General features: G+C 36.5%; 1 protein-coding gene and 1 non-coding gene across 2 annotated transcripts; one reads left to right on the top strand and one right to left on the bottom strand.

The window, feature by feature from the left end:
* Positions 1–717: 717 nt before the first annotated feature.
* On the bottom strand, positions 718–5,571 carry LOC105619121 (knirps-related protein-like). The gene is made up of 2 exons (XM_012200654.1): positions 5,494–5,571; positions 718–1,869 (listed from the first exon to the last, which is right to left on the bottom strand). The coding sequence occupies exons 1-2, from the start codon at positions 5,569–5,571 to the stop codon at positions 718–720; spliced, it is 1,230 nt and encodes a 409-aa protein (XP_012056044.1).
* An 11,421-nt stretch (positions 5,572–16,992) lies between these two features.
* On the top strand, positions 16,993–17,064 carry Trnap-cgg. The gene has a single exon. It is a non-coding gene; the product is annotated as a tRNA-Pro (tRNA).
* Positions 17,065–17,295: the final 231 nt, after the last annotated feature.

The raw sequence follows: 17,295 nt of genomic DNA, 5'->3' as shown, positions 1-17,295 counted from the left end.
GAGAGAGAGAGAGAGAATAAGAATAAAAAAAGAAATAAGGTTTTTCTATTGAACTGGAAGAAGCAGTGCTATTCTTCAAGACTGTTTTTCCTTGGTTCGCATTTTGAATGCTAATTCGAATACATATAGAATTAATATGAAATTCGTTCTCTTTCGCTACAATGATAAAATATGCATACCAACGCAAGTGTCTCATTAATGTAATAAACTATTTTATTTTGCTATTTAAAAATCTAATCGACATAAACAAATCATTTTTCGAGTTCGCATTTATTGAACGAAATGTAATTTTTGTTATTGCTCAACAATGATCGCGCTTGATTAAATAAAGCTAGAGATAAGCCGTGGAAAACATTTGGCTTTGTGACATATCTAATGTCAAACGATACGAATTTTCGAAAGTTAATCCATAGCAATCCTGTGCATATGGACGACAGGACAATCACGTAACCGAGGAAGCTATTCGTGAACATGGGATCTTGTAAGAGAATAACGAGATAAAAACATTTTTCTCTCTCTTGCATTCTCCGTGTGAAGTTATTATTACACAAAACATATTCCCGGTTTTGAAATAAAATAAAACTGACGAACAACTATAGGTGAGTAAATTTAAATAAAGCACTTTGTTCCAATAGGAACAGATGTCCATTAAAGAAGAAAGAAGAATATCCTTGTTTTATCTCGATTCACCTCATTTTATCGAATTATAATCAGATCTTAAGATCTTGTCGTTAAATCGATCGGTTTCTTCGCAGCTGAATTTTCTGCATCACTGGCATTGTCTATTTCATCGTCTATTTCCTTTTGTAAACGATCGGGTGTCGCGACGGTTTTCATGGAAAGATCCATCGGATTATCTTGCGGTGGTGAGCAAGTGACTTCCCGTTCCGGGCTGCACTCGGTTGAGTTATCTTCGGAAAGCATTCTCTTCCGCGGTCTTTCCGACGTTTGCTCGCTCTTTAGGACCATATCTAAGCAGAATCGGTCGTTATTGTTATTTTTTTCGTAGGAGTTGTCTTTGTTATAGGCTAACGACGTTGAGATTCTTAACGCGGTCGTCGTAGCTGTGGTCGTGGTCACGGTCGACGTCGTGGCAGTTGTGGGTTCGTCGTTTTCATCACTCGTAGTCACTGGCGAACGTTGTGGCATACTGGACGGATGATTCGCCATGAGATGATGTGGTGTGTTGTGTGACGCATATACGTGAGCGTAGGGTGGAAATATGGCGATGCTAGGTGGTGGTATGAAAGGCGACGGCAAAAGAGACATACCGCTGAGAGGAAAGCCTAATGGCAGACTCAGAGCAGACAAATCAACTGGTGGCAAGTGCGGAAGCGGTCGGATACCGGGATGTCCGGCGAAGGCCGCTCTCCTTTCAGAAACATCGACAGAGCTGTCGCTATTGTGGGACTCGGGTGAACTTATGTTAGGTGAGTTGGAGTTTTTGTAATCGTCCGCGTTCATCATCAAGGTTTCGTCCCTACACTGATTACCATGAATACCATGGATAGGCGAACTTGTTGGATTACGTTGCTGTTGCGATAGTTGATGCGACATGAGAATAGCTGGTTGATAGTGTTGCTGCTGATGTTGCTGACGCTGTTGCAGTGGCTGCTGCTGTTGCATCTGATGTTGCTCTAGCTGTTGTTGTTGTTCTTGTTGCTGTTGCTGCTGTAATAGACAGTGGATTTTGAACCAGTTTGACCTGCGACCGTATCGCGAACCAGATTTAGACATGCCGACGAAGATGCATTTCCTTAAGCGACAAGATTTACATGCGGTACGATTCTTCTTATTTATCACGCACTTGCCATCATTCTTGCAGTCGGCGATGCTGTTCAAGTTGTTGTAGGAGCGCCCAAAGAAAGACTGCAACAATAAGAATCATAGTCGAGCTAATTAGCATTAATGTATACGAAATGCGTTAGTTTGCGCGCTTTAAAAATTAATAATAATAAATTAATATATCAAGTTGATGATGCAGTGATATAAAATATAAAAGAAAATATGAATTACATTAGAAGACGCGTAAATAAATCATTTTTTAATAAAACATTCAATTATATACAAAAAGTAAAAATTTAATTTTATTTGTAAAATATCAAATGCAGGAAATAAAGAATAGCATATTTATTGTTTCAGAAAAAGAAATGAAAATGTATGTCGTATTTTTTACGAGGATATTTTTTTTACAACATTACTAAATTTCAAAACTTTAAGTTCTTCGGAATGCTAAAAACTTGAAATATGCAACGCATTTTTTACAATTTCAATTTGTAATTCTAGGAATAATTTTTGTTGTAAACAATTGTTGTGAAAAAATAGTTTTGTTAAAATATTTAAAAATTTAGTTAAATTTGAAAATAATTTTGTTGGGTTCAAAATGATGACAATTAAATTATAGTAAATTGTTAAAATGTTAATGCAAAACTTATTGCTCTCATCATGCTTGAGTTTCCTATATAATTATTTTAATGCCAACAAAATTATTTTCAGATCTGTATTTATCAAAATTTTTAGACATTTCAGCAAAAACCAATTTTTCTGTTTCCTAGGAGTATGCGATGCTTCTGTTTAAAATAATATGAATAAAAAATAAAATCATGCTATATGGATTCATCATCGATTCGTCGTCAACGGTATCTTGGAATCATCATGCAAGCCACGTTCCAGCGAGAACGGCGAAGAGAGACGAAAGACTTGTGGAAACTATCGGCGCGACACTGCAACAAACGGCATTGTAACACTTGTAACAAGTACAACGCCGGAGTCGTTAGCGTGTAACCGTACACTCTCGTTGTCTCATTCATGGCGCACGAGCAGGAGAGGAGAGGTGTGGCGGGGTCGATGATCGGAGGCGCGTGCGGCCTGCTGTTCTCGTGCTAATTGCCCAAATGGTGCAATTCCACGTGATTCCGACACTACGCTCGTTGCTTTCGTACCGGAGATGGGGAACAACGATCCCCACTCGTTTATGTTTCTTTCTCTCTGTTTCTCTCTTTTTGCATAAACACAATCTATATATTTCATGATAGTAGTAGTATATAATGAACATAGTCTTAATTTAATTCTAAGATAGGTCCTTTCTGATAACAAAACAATAAATTGCCAAATTGCGTTTCACACGGAGAAAATATTTTATAGAATGCTCTCTCTCTCTCTCTCTCTCTCTCTACTCTAAGAAATATATATAATAATATTATATATTAATTTTGTGCAAGATGTTAAACGGTTTAAAATGTATCGCTATCGTTGCCAACTATTACTTTTTATAGTCAGATCGTTGCGAGACTACAGTTTCGGCTCGCTTCGCTTGGATTGATGGCTAGAATTTCCCAATCGTCGTGGTTTATATGTCGCTCGGTGCATAGCAGACTGTCACATCGCGAATCGGCGAGCGTTTAAAGGGACGCACGCGGCCGCGTTGTCCACTTTCGCTTTTTCTGCCTATACGCACGCCATATTATTAATCGTTTCTGGTTCGTTTGTCCTGGAAACGAGCTCTTCCTGCGGCCTGGTGGTCCCGATGCGCGCATTGCCGAGACCTATGGGCCGGCATCGCGTTCCACTTATTTTCGCCGTCGATGTCGTCGTCGTTTGTCCTCCACCTTCTTGCCGGGGGCGACGCTTACGCGAGAAAGAAAAGGAACGCGCGACGCTTCAGAAGCGATGACACAATTGAGAAAATGCTACCGTTATTATCTGTTCCCCTTTCCCCGGACTTCGGCTGTCGTCCCCTTCGTTCGTCGCGCACGCTGAAGTTATGCAAACGGTCCTACTTGGAAGCCACGCTATGCTCGTTTCGTATCACTACGTTTGGACAATTATTGGGTCTTTGGGGAAACTCATTTAGTATGCTCACGAAATAGAAAAAAAACAAAGAATTTTGAAAATTAGAGTGGTATCTCGCTGTACACTTATAAATTCGAATGGATTTAGAGATAGTTATCGACCAATGGTCGACGGCTGTGATGCTAACGAGCGGAAGTTAATAAGTATTCGAAATAAATTTGTCTCTTTATTTCTCCCTTAATCCTGCCTCTTTTGCCTTTCATAGTGAGCATTCAGCTACGATGTTTGTAATTCCACATTTAAGAGTTTAATTAAGAGCTAATTATTCAACAGGAAAAGAGAGCAGGACTCTAGGCGCACGCGAAAAGTCCCCCTTTTTCGTTCTGATTGCTGAGCCGCCTCGAGACGCCGTTTCCGGCGCTTCGCACTTGTCCGCCACAATTGTTTCCGCCCTAGTTCACGGTTACGTCAGCACGACATTGTTTCGTTTCGTTATTTTCGTTTTCAGGCCCATCGTAGCATGTCAGCTCTCCCTCCTCCGCGCGACCCGCGATCCTCCCCCGTCGTCAATGTTTTTCTCGCTTCAGCTCGTTCCTCGAGCGCTTCACGCTTCGAGCGAGCGACTTTTTCATCGCTGATGCGACGCAGAGATCAGTTTGTTGCGTTTTAACTGAATCACGCGCACGTACATTCGTTGCTTTCGGACCATCTCGGATCAGGTTGACACGCATGCCTGGCCGAACGTTTAACCTCGGCCACGGAGCGTTTCGTGAAAGCGATCGTTCGTTACCGGCTTGTGGGCTTTTGCGAAACCGCGGGAAAGAGCGTCGCCCTGGCAGCGCAGTTCTCCATCGCAGCGACCGAGAAAGAGCGTAAATAAATCAGTGAGGAAAACTCGGCTATTAGAGCGACAGATCAGGAACGAGGTTCTTTCCTCTCGATCGTGGACTCGCTTTTTCGATGGTGAGACTGATTTCCTTTACGTCCATTGCCTCTCGGTAGAGTGATTCTCTGGAACGCGGGTCTCTCTTTATGAATATCTCGAGCATACGACGCAAAGTACAAGATACAAGTTCGGATTCGATCTTATCATTTATGTTTCACTCAATTTGCATATACCAGCGTTTTTCAATTTTTCTCAATTAACACATTAAATGACGAGCTAAATTTATCGAAGTAAAAATAGTGATGTATCTTTTATTAGATATCGTAAACACTATAATTTAATAACATAATTTAAGTACAATAATTTCCAAAATTTTCATAATTTTTATTTCGCGCCTTACTCATTTTTTTATTTCTAAATTTTTTTGCTTTTTTAATCTTTTCTAAAATTTTTACGGTACACTTTGGAGATTTTCTGTGATGTATCAGTGAGCCGTGATACATCGGTTGAAAAACTCTGGCATAATACTTTTTAATTAAAACAATTTTTAATGATATTATAATTATGTAATGTAAGTATTAAATATTTATATAAAAAATAAATTTTAGATAAAAAGTATATTTTAAAAGCATTTTACTGTCGAGATATGATCCGTAGTGATGTGAATTTAAATTTAAATAGACCAAAAAATTCGCGTTATATAATCGCATGTTGATTGGTTTTGAATTTACTCTTTTACTCTTGCGCTGTGTAATTATGTAAAAGAGAAAAAAGAAAGACAGAGAGAAAGAGAAAAATTAAATAGTAAGACTCACCTTGCAACCCTCGCAGGTGAATGCACCGAAGTGGAAGCCAGCCGCTGGTTCGCCACACACCTTGCACTGTTGGTTCATCTGCAATAGAATTATAATCGATTTCTGAGTGCATTGACAAACTGGCTGTGTACAAATAAATTATTTTGCATTGAAATGTGAAGACACTACTTCGACAATTAAATCAGAAAAACATTTTTGATGTTAAAGACATCCTCCTGTCCAGACAGAAATCTCGTTGTTCAGTATAATTTAAATGTTTGTAATACCATTTTATATAATAATTTAAAGATTTACTGCAACAATAGGTTAACCTACATTTCATTACATTAAAAATAGAGAAAATAAACTCTAAAGTTAAAGTGAGATAGGAAACTGGATATCAGCACAATTGAAAAGCAATAGGAGAACAGGGAACAGGTATATCAGAAACCGTATAGTAATATTATTCCTTTCTCGTTCCTTTTGCCTATGCTTTCCAATGTAGACTTAACACATTTTTATGTTAGAAAATGTAGGTTAACCCACTGTTACACTAAGCCCTTCAATTTATTTTTTCTCTTAGCATTGACTCACAGGTAGAAAAATCCAATTGATATTGACATAAGTTGTACACAATCTTTCTAACATATTATGTATTGTTCTATTTTTTAGATTTTTTCAAATATAGAAGTTTTCTTAAAAGAGAACGCTTAGAAGAGAACATTTTCATTGATAATAAAGAAAAAAAATATATATACAGGTATATATACATACATAGTCAAAATTATCAATTGTAAACAAGATAATTGTATACAACGATATCTAAATTAATTCTATTCATTAGATGTATTGTCTTTGTGAATTGTCTATTAAAAAACAGTATTAAGATGACAAAGGCAAAACTTGCGGCGAAAATATTTTCAAGTATCTTTGCCCTATGTTTAAATAATTTATTTAGTTTTTCACTTAGTCCTTGATGTTACATTCTCGTATATTTTCCGAATGATTCTACGATTTGTGAAAAAAAGTTGTTGGGAAATATTAGAAACTAACGGACTATTAGGTATACTAAACTATTTGCTACAATCATGCGATGCTTCTTCTAATGAGTCGTTTCCTACACGACGGAAACGAAAAGTAGATCGGACGCGCGGTATCTTTGACAAGTCGACGATGCAATCTTTATCGTTCGCCTACACCGATCGAGCGCACGATTGAGTAAGAGAAGAAGCGCGTTGCATAAGCGCGCCGCTTTGCAGTGCAGCGCGAGCGCGAATCGCTGGATCGTGGCAAAGCGGTGTGTGTTACGTTCAACGAGCGGAAAACTCTTGCGCGCTTGCTTTTTTTCTTTCTCGTCTGTCTCTGTCTCTCCTTCTCTCTCGTGCCCGTTCCTATCGAGTTCCTCGCCAACTCCTTTCGCCTTCTTTGGTCGATCGTCCAGAAAACGGACCGTGGCTCCGCGGTCTCGTTTTCACACCTCGTCGCTCTTATTTCACGCTATGATCCCTTGCACAACGTGCATTTGTGTAGGCCAGCGGAACGATACCGCGATCGGAAACAGACGGGACTGGCCTCCTATCATAACATTTCTTCATATGTCTCCTCTTTTTATTATGTATCGTTTTCCTGATCTCTTCTCGTTCGACCGTTTGCAATATGTTTCCTACATTCTTTGGACATTTTTCTATCAAAATGTTTAACGATCATGAAAATATGGGACAATAATGATGACCCAAATGTTTACTGCGGTCTCAGGGCACAACCTCTAACGACTTTCATACGTGACGGACTGTCGCTAAATGGGAAAGTAAATTTCAACTAATGGAAAAGACATTTACGTTGTTTGATCAACGGAATCTCTCCTGACCTACACCCAACAGTCGTTGACACTTATCATTTACGGATGCTGTCGTTTCTGCTGCAGCATACCTACGCGGTTCACGCTTGCAATTCTGTGTTTGTTTTTTTTATAGTTTTATATTTTTTTTATCTCACTTTGATGTATTCATAACTTCCTATCGCGCTAATCACGCAACAATCACCGTCGCGGGAATATTTCACGGTGGTCGATCTGTTTGATGTGAAATCCGTTTCTCGCCTGATAATTTATTCTTTATTATTTCGAGTCACGTTCAGGGCGTAGATATCTCTTCTTACGTGATCGTTCTGTCATCACAATTTACGATATTTTTCTAACGTCGTCGAAAAATCGGCGGTATCGCGGCTTGCTCGATGGCGCTCGACGACCGACAAAACCGAGCGACGTCGCCGAGCGTCTCTCAACCGTAGTCAAATTATTCGGTATAATTTCATTAGCGACAACTTCAAGAGTTCTTATTTTGTAAGTCTAATTGCTTGAATTTTTCACAGATAAAGGCTGCATGATATTCCTTTGATGAACAGATATGATCCAACGGCACCTGATCAATGGCAATCTGCGTTGATTAGAGGTGTGCATCCGGTAACAGGTAAGTCTCACTTGATGATTTCTATGCATGGCAATGTGTTCCATGCCGATGCAATTGCGATGTTTAAATGATATTGTTGTCGTGCCGAGATGTCGCAACAGAAACACAACACAATGTAGTCAGATAAAATCAAATTGGGTTAACGGATTAGATTCCGCGTAATAATGAAAGAAATCATGAAACATACATAATTATATATATTATTAAAATATTAGATTAAAATTAGAAGAAAATTAAAAAATATTAGATTATAAACTATAAATAATCAATAAATTATACATTTTTGTATAGAAAGAACAGTTTGCTCAAATATTTAAAGTTAATGTAGATAAAATAATTTTGAAAATAATTTTGATTCATATTTGATTCATTAAAATGTTCATGTAGGACATTCAAGCTGATTGTTTAAGCTAATTGTTTAAAACTGTTTGCAGCATTATCATTAATATTTAAGAATTCTAAATAACTATTTTGGTGGTTCAACAAAGTTATTTTTATATGTATCTAATTTTTTGTATCTAATTTTTTTAGATACTTTAGCAAAATTGTTTTTTCTGTATGTGTTCTATGTTTTTTTTAAATACTTTACTTTATAAAATTATTTATTATTCTATATTATTTATTTATAATATTCCTAAATACGACATAATTTGAAAATAATTTTTAAGCTAATGTATAGCATAGTTTATCAAGTACATTTATGTACTAAATAATTTTTACAGAAATATTGAGGATAAAAATCTTGAAGGTTAAAGAATCGATAAAAATAGACAAGAAGACAGGAATGCCTTTTATTCGCGGTACCTATGGACGACGTTCTGGTTTTACCCAGCGATTAATAAAAGCTATCTAGTATCTACCTATCTTACTTCGCGAGAATTATTCGGCGTAATCGGGAATTTTACAATTACGTCCGGCGACGATAAGTGGTCGCCGCGCACTTGTTATGCCGATCTCCGGCCGACGTGGTCGGCGCATGTAAATAGCTGATTCACGGCTCTGTAATCGTAATAGCCCGCGCGACTTTGGACGCAGTATTAAAGATTGCGAGCTATTATTGTGTGTCTTCTTCTTTTCAATTTTCCGACAATCTTATGTTTCCTTGTGGCAACGAGAGAGTTTGACTCTTATCTTTTTTACGCTAATCATAATGAGACGCTGCAATCACAACACCCGGACACGAGAATGCGAACCAGAGGTCTGTATGTAATGTAAACCAACCGGATAGCTTCGATTTGTGTCGAACGACGATGGCGGTCCGCTTTTGCGGATGTAAAGGTGCTCTCGACATACAACGACAAGACTTGGTACAGATTATCACTACCAGCGGATCTCGGCGGCAACGATCATCGCCAAGATCGTCGGAGACCGCCACGAGGCTGGACCGCGTGCAATTGTTGGCCTGCCAAGCAGACCCAGGCGAGCCGTGAGAATCATAACGTACACCCGCGCAAAGTCTCTGCCCGATGATCATTGATGATGGCTGCGAGGTGAACATCTGTCAAGATGCTTATAAAGCGATCGTTCGTCATAATTTCTGCGAATCACACTGTTTGTTCTTCTTTTTTATATTGATTTTCTCGATCATTCACTATTTTATCATAAAAAAAGATCTTTCTTATAGATCTTTCTCGTAGAGTAGAGTTTACTTTTAAGTTTGATATGAGATTTTTTTAGGCGCATAGTAAATTAATTTAATCTAAATTTAATCGAAATCGTAATTTAATTGAATTGTATGTTCCCTTGTTAAAGGGAAGGCACGCAATAACGAGAGAGAAAAACTACTTAAATAGAAATAACATTACATTATTATGCAAGATAATTTTATGTTTTCGCTAAACTAAACATCGAAGCGCAGTGAATCTTAACAAATCGAGTAAAAAGAATTTTATGATCACAATAATTATTAAATGATCGTAATTCCGAAACATGTGACAACAGAGTCGCATAAGAATGTACGTACCATAAAAGAAATAAAACTGTAATCAGCCAGTCTATATGCTCTGCATCTCGTAGTAGAGTTAGTAGTGTCGATACTTCAGAATTACGGAAGACAGAAGTAGACTACACAATTTCCAGAAATTCCAGAGATATGACGCAATTATTCGAAAGAGATGAAAAACATGTGATAAAGGAAAAAATATTGTCTTTTCAATAATGTCGATACTTAGATTTCATTCACTTCGTTTAGATAAAGTGAAAAGATGAATTCAATAAATTCTATAAATTAAGTATATCTTTCTATATAGAGAAAAGATTTTTTTTTTCTGTTAACTTAATAAATAAATAACAGCATTATAAATAATCGGAAATGCGTGACTTTCACACTAATTTGAAATTTTTTGAATTGTGATTTTTTTATGATGCTACATGTAAAAAGGAAAGATTAAAACACAAACGCTTTTGGAAAAGAATTTTGCTAAAGTACACAAACGCTTTAGAAAAGAATTTTGCTTTGCCATTTCAATATTTTAATTGCTTTTAATTCTTACGAATCTAAGATAAATGTCCTTATATTTATTTTTTTAGGAGAAAGCACGAGTTCTTCTTGCTAAAAAGAAGAAAAACGGGTATTCTGATGTATTTTTTATCGCATTTTTTTTAAGCCGACAAAAAAATATTCGCTTCACTCTTTCTCGTTAGTGAAAAGTTTTGCCATTTTATGCATTCTGTTCCAAGACATAAAGGTTTTTTTATGAGAAAAAAAGGGAAATATATTCGAAGGGTTCTTTTCTAACTCTATTTTTATGAGTTACTTTAGTTAAGGTCGAAACAGTAAAAAACATACGATGTATAGGGTTCTTGTTGTTAGCAAAAGTTACTTTCTTTTTTATTTTTCGCGAAAAAACTTATCTCGATAGAATTGCATTGGACCCGTCGACAAAACGTCCCGCCGGCCGACGGCGATTCTTCTCGCTATCTCTTGATGCTATCGTTTAAATCACTCGCTCATCTATTCACGCAAATTATCTAGATGAGCATTTATCGATCGTCCTGCGGGGAAGCGATTCCGGCATCGTGCAACCTCATCTCGGCGATGACTCTAGTTTGCAAAGAGTGACTTCCGTTCTTTCGAAACGAAACGGCGTTCCGCAGCGCGGCGTTCTGCCGGCGTTCGGCCTTCGCATTGCGCGCGACGCAATGCACCGCGGCGCTATTTCCGATTCTATTGTCGTAATCGGCCCTCGATCGAACGCACGGACGATTCGTCGCGGCGCGATGCCGCGAATAAATTCCACGGTTTACGAAGACGAACGGGCAACGTACGCGCGTTCATCAGGACTGACGAGCCGCGACCGAAAACTCATCGCAGTGCCTAATCCGCGACGAACCGATTGCCTGGCGGATTCTCATCGCTCTCGCGTGCTCGATCACACTGTCGTTTCCGAGGCATGACGCAGAATTACACGGTTCAATATCATTAAGACTGCATCAAATACGATTCCCGAGCGCAAGCATATCTAGTAAATTAGTTATTGCACTCAACATACGATAACGCGCGTTGAAAGTTAACTGCACGGAAAGAATGATTTTGTTGAAAGATTTAAAATTTTGCTGGATTATATACGGATCTGAAAAGAATTGTGTTACACCATCAAAATCTGTTAGAAATTCAAACTAGAATATCTTGCTAGAATATCAATATTTTTTTGCGGCATTGATCATTTTCTAATTTCTATAATTATTTTGATAGTTCAACAAAATTATTTTCAGATTTGATCAGCAAAATTTTAGATCTTTCAACAAAATTATTCTTTCCGTGTGGATATATTTTATGCTAACAACAAGCTGAATCGCTGAATGACATATCGCGGTCTCTATGTTACGTGGCTTGAAATAAATGTCTTCTAAATCATTTTGTATATACATAATTTTTTGACACATTATTAGACTGATGTTTCTGAAAAATAATATCAAGAATAATGAGATGTCGCGTTCGATAGGCAATATTGTTTCTTGCACACAAATCCTGAATTTAACTTTCAAACAATTAGATTATCACAAAATATTACGTACTTTTATTATTATAATGGATTAACGTTGTGCAGATATGACCATTATTCGGCAGTGATTTCAGATAGAACATTCCATTGTATCACAATTATTTCTCGAGGAATTGTCTCCTGATACACTTCTCCATTTTAGTAAGATTTTGTCCATTGTCCTTAGGCGTTCACAGGAACAAGAAGCAAAATGACACAAAAACGCACGATCAGTCACACAACTACATTCTCACTAAAACGAGAACACTTTTGGAAAAGAGTCTCTCATAATTAACAACTTGACAACTCTATTAAGCACTGTTCGAAATTGTTTGTTTGTTGAGAAGTCACTACTCTATTTTTGCGGGCAGTTCCGGAACTTTGGATTGATGAAATCAGATGAAATGTCTATGTATCTTCTATTTAAACTCCGTCACTCTACTTAAAACTTCTTTCACGCATAACAGGTTGCAAACCGACCGATGGCGAACGTGAGTCTTTGCGATTGGCAAGACCGGATAACGGAAGAAGATGAAGACTCTTGACGCGCCGATGACCGTTAGGTGAATGACTTTGGTAGGCGAGGGTGTCCACATCGATTCTTGAATCGACCCCCACTTCTGTACGTTTATTTTCCGTGGTCCCACTTCGACTGCCGGATCGGTTCTCCGCTCGCTCGCTCGCTCGCTCGTTTGCTGCGCAGCTCGCTCGTGCGCTCTTGTAAGTATATCTCGAATGGGCCTTATAGGCATACTGTGCGTCAGATCAGCGGAGAAGCATGCACAGTCTAGCCGAGTGGTACAGGTGGGTTGTGGGTCCTGTCAGACCACTTGGTGGGGATTCTGCTGGAGGGACCGGATAATCCTTCTCCAGTTCATAGTGGGGGTTGATGAGGGAGGGGCTTCGCTTGGTACCCTCTCTTCTCGTCTTTTCCTACTCCTTTCCTCATGTCACCTCCTATTCTTTTCAATATATCTACATGTATAATCATTTGTGGGTTCTCAAAGTTTGCGATATTGACAAGCCACACTTTTTTATTCATTCCTTCTGAGAGAGACTTTTTTATACTCTATCATCGTGTTTCAGTTGAAAATAGCGATTAAAATTAGAAAGTATAAAAGCACAATGCAAAAAATTGTTATTTATGAAACGGATTTGTAATGTTTTAAAAATAAATTTGTGTGTGTGTGTGTGTGTGTGTGTGTGTGTAGTAAATAGCAATATAATCACTACACAAGAACAACTGCTACAAATTACTTTATTACAGCTACACGCGTTTTGTAACCGTCGTTAGAGTTAATTGGTTCTTTTTGTAGTAGGAAGATCTGGGACTCATTAATCTTTTTTTTCTCGAAATTAACCAAAGTTTATGATGAACAAAAAAAGAGGCATCAATTAAATATCTTAAATTTTTGATATCCGTTATTATGTGGTTAGTCCCTAAGAAAAAAAAAGATCTACTTTCGTTTTCGTCGCCTTCTTTTTTTTCTCTGTCTAATGTCGGTGAATTAGGGTCATTTTCGTGACTTTCTTCGGAGCAAGTTTATAACGTGGGAAAGTCCCATGGCTGCGACCACGACGGCGATGACGACGATACGTACGCTTCTGTATCAAGGGAAGGATTTACGGCAGTTTGCTTTACGTAATGGTTTGCTATTTAGAATGTGACATTTAATGCGAGACGTCGATTCTCGGTGCTGTGCGTCGAAACGATTGCATTACACATGGCGCGGTATTACTCCGTTCTACGATTCGACCAGAGCAAGTAAATCACGCACTTATATACATATCCGTGAAACGAGATGACTCTCGAGACACGTCCTTGGAGGGACGACCGTGACGGCATGGCGATCTCGGCTCGTGCTTGATGGCCGATTAAATTCAGTGCTTGTAACGAGCGATCACGCTCGGTCGCTTGCTCGTTTGTCGAGATTTTTCCTCGTGCGTGCACATAAATCGTGCCACTTTCCTTCGGCGTGTCTATCGAGCGATATTTCGATCGTGTAAAATTTGCTCTTGCTTAAAAATTTCCCCATCGTCGAATAAAGACGCGAATTTATCCAATGACAAAATTATCTGCATTTAAAATAATAGTAATGTATCGAATTTTTATTACTTCACTTCACTATTATGCTATAATAAATCAAATCTGAGTACGAAACAATAATAAATTTGAATCACTCGAAGTCTGTATATGTCAAGAAATATGGTCAAGAGGACATAAAAGAAGCTAGAGGACTAAAAGAACCGCACGATAGACATATTTTTTAAACGGGACTGAATGGATTTACCACTTTTTCTTTAATGTATCCTTTTTTCCCGCTAGAATCTGAACCGGCACTCTGAAGTACATTGCCCTACAAATCCTATTGAGTTTTTTTTATGTTTTCATAACTCAAGACTTTCAGTCTTTGTATAGAAATAGAAAATCTACAGAACATCAAATATTTTTTAATAATTAATAATTTTGTTATGTACGCATTGTTATTGGATATTCTAATAAACTCAAATAACTAAAATCTACAGGACACTAAATATTTCCACATAATAATTATAATAATTTTGTTATATTTGTTAAATATAAAAAACTCAAATAACGTATTTAAGAAAAGGATTATTTATTATTACTATGTGAAAGAGGTGTCAGGATAAAATGATGGAAATGATATTGTACAATGATGACAGTCTGTATATTATTAATTAATATTGATACTTGATGAAAAATTTTTTATATTAATTAAAGATTAAATAAATTTCTTAAAACTTCAAGAAATATTGTGCATTTTTTCGTATTATTTTATTAATGAAAATTAAATTTAGTTTGCAAATTTTTCCAATGAGAGACGCAAGAATCAAATTGTTTATAATACTTTTGCAAATCAAAGAACACTTAATTGTAGAAAGTATCGAATATTGTATAATTATATAAAAGCAAATCACCCTCTTAAAACGATATTTGAAATATCTTTTCTGAGCAGTTGCTTGCGTTTATTTTGAATGTTTTTTCCAGAAAAAGGATTTTTTTACAAACATATGGTATATATATTTATTCAACCCTTTCTCTTTAAATAGAATTTCTTTTTAATTCCTCCTTTTTTATCTGAAAGAAAAATTTGATTTTTCGGTAAACGTAGCGTGTCATTGGATGGCTTTGATTATTATAATAGAATAGAGTATCGGGTTTCAGCAAAGGATTTCATTATTGTTTTGTTCCCCGCTTCTCTTTTGGCACTGTTCCCAAGAAGTTAGTCTTCTAGCCTGCGGCTGAGAATTTATCTTACAAAGCCCTTTGCGTTTAAAGTAAGACTCGGACGAAACGGGTACATAAAGAATATTTCCCACTTCCCTCTTTCTTTTCTTCCTTTTTCTTTTTTTCTTGCGCGAACATGGGTCCCGCAATTACGCTCGCGCGATGAAAAGTAATTGCGCAACCCACGCTTCGTGACCTTTTCTCAACTTTGTTGTAGGCCACATGCATTCCTTAAAACACGCCGGTTATTCCACGATGAAATGATGCGCAGAGGTCGGAGGGGAATAGCACGCAACACGAATCTACTTCCTCGGCTACAGATGGAGCCACGAGCCTCGGCGCTGTTCTCGCCACCCGTTTCTTCTCGTTATCCCGATCAATTGCGCGTGTTTTATATCCATTTCATAGCCCTAAGTGATACAGTTTCTTCAATAATTTTATTTCATTGCTCCATTACATCATTTGTGCTTGTGTAGATTGAAAAAGAAGGAAAATGGATGGAAATGAAATAAAAGCGGTGAGGTTTGGCGTTACTTGTATGTTGTGAAAAGAATTACCATAATGAATGATATATACACGTACATTAAAAAAAAAAAGATAATTCGAGAGCAGAAGGAGGTACAATTCTTTATGCATTAAATATAGATATAGATAGATATATAATAAAAACCAAAATTTCTAAAACATAATTTTTATTGTATGAGACAATTCTTTTATTAATATAATTAAATATAAAATAATTTTAATTAATAAAACCAGATGTTTAATTTAAGATCTTCATGAAAGTATATATGTTTTCTTAAAAGAATCTGATAACCAGAGCTGGAAGAAAATTGAAATGAATTCAGTAGAAATATTTAAAGTATAGATCTACGAAAAATACTATTCAAAATCAGTTTTGCGTAGTAAATATAAAAAAGATAAATAATATAATTTATAATAATAAGATTGAAAGACTGTTTATGTTAGATATATTACTTTAAATACGAAGCGTCACTACAGTCTGAATATTAAGATGTTGAACTATTATATATATTCATTTAAATAAATTAATTTCTGAAATTAATTCATTTAAATCAATATGTATAATAGTTCAACAACTGAACATAGTTAAATAACTTAACATTCAGACTGTAGTGACGCTTCGTATTTAAAGTAATGTTTATATTTACTTTAAGTAAGACTTAAATATTTATTTGATATTTCCGTATTCATGGTTACACAAAATATTTTTATTTTCTATTTACTATTTTCTATTTCTACTATTTTCTCCGACACAGCCGGTAATGCTAGCTACGAAGTATTTATTTCTTATAATATCGCGTCATTAAATTAAATAACCGTTATCAATTTGAAATTTACAAGAAAAAAATTTTAAAGAAAGTAATTAGAAAAATTGAATATACATTATTAAGCGTTGCTGAGTATATGTATCAAACAGTGAGATAAAATATTAAATAATCGAAGTTGATCAAAATGATCATATTATAGAGAAAAGAGCGTATTATAAAAAATAAAAACTCGAGAATATTCTTTGTAGAGTTTTTTTCCGTTAAAATATCCTTGACAATAATTATTTTGATCAAATTTCTGGGTTAAATTCGTAAATGTGTTTCATCCGAAGATATAGAATGTTTATTTCCGTTTCTTGCGAGATAAACGCAAATCCGAATGCACACGAGCGTGACTGGACTTGTGCGGTAAGTGGAACGCTAATCACATATATCTCATGCAATCATGTTGTAAGATCGTTAATTAGTTTAGTATAACATTGTAGCGGTTTCACTAGTGCATTTATAACGAGGGAGCCTCTCGAAGCGGCTCGTTGGTCTAGGGGTATGATTCTCGCTTCGGGTGCGAGAGGTCCCGGGTTCAAATCCCGGACGAGCCCGTGGTTTATTTATTTTTTGCTTTTCTTTCATCATTCATTAATTCCTCAGAACATACGTATTTTTTATGGCTAAAGAAATATATGCATCCTTGAGATTAAAGCTTTTTGTTATTTTATTTTATCTTTTAAGAATTAGCAATACATAAATTTTATACCGTGAATACAATATGAATTAGGCTACATGAATAGATTAAAAATGCCTAAACATCACACTTCATTCTATAGACATAT

The sequence above is a fragment of the Atta cephalotes genome (genome assembly GCF_000143395.1).
Source record: "Atta cephalotes unplaced genomic scaffold scaffold00002, whole genome shotgun sequence".
Lineage (NCBI taxonomy): Eukaryota > Metazoa > Arthropoda > Insecta > Hymenoptera > Formicidae > Atta > Atta cephalotes.
This window is presented reverse-complemented; position numbering and strand designations above follow the sequence as displayed.

Excerpts from the sequence above, each read along its gene's own strand:
- LOC105619121 (XM_012200654.1), bottom strand. The coding sequence starts at position 5,571 with ATGAACCAACAGTGCAAGGTGTGTGGCGAACCAGCGGCTGGCTTCCAC. Across the intron at positions 1,870-5,493 it reads TCACCTGCGAGGGTTGCAAG|TCTTTCTTTGGGCGCTCCTA; the intron begins GTGAGTCTTACT and ends TTATTGTTGCAG.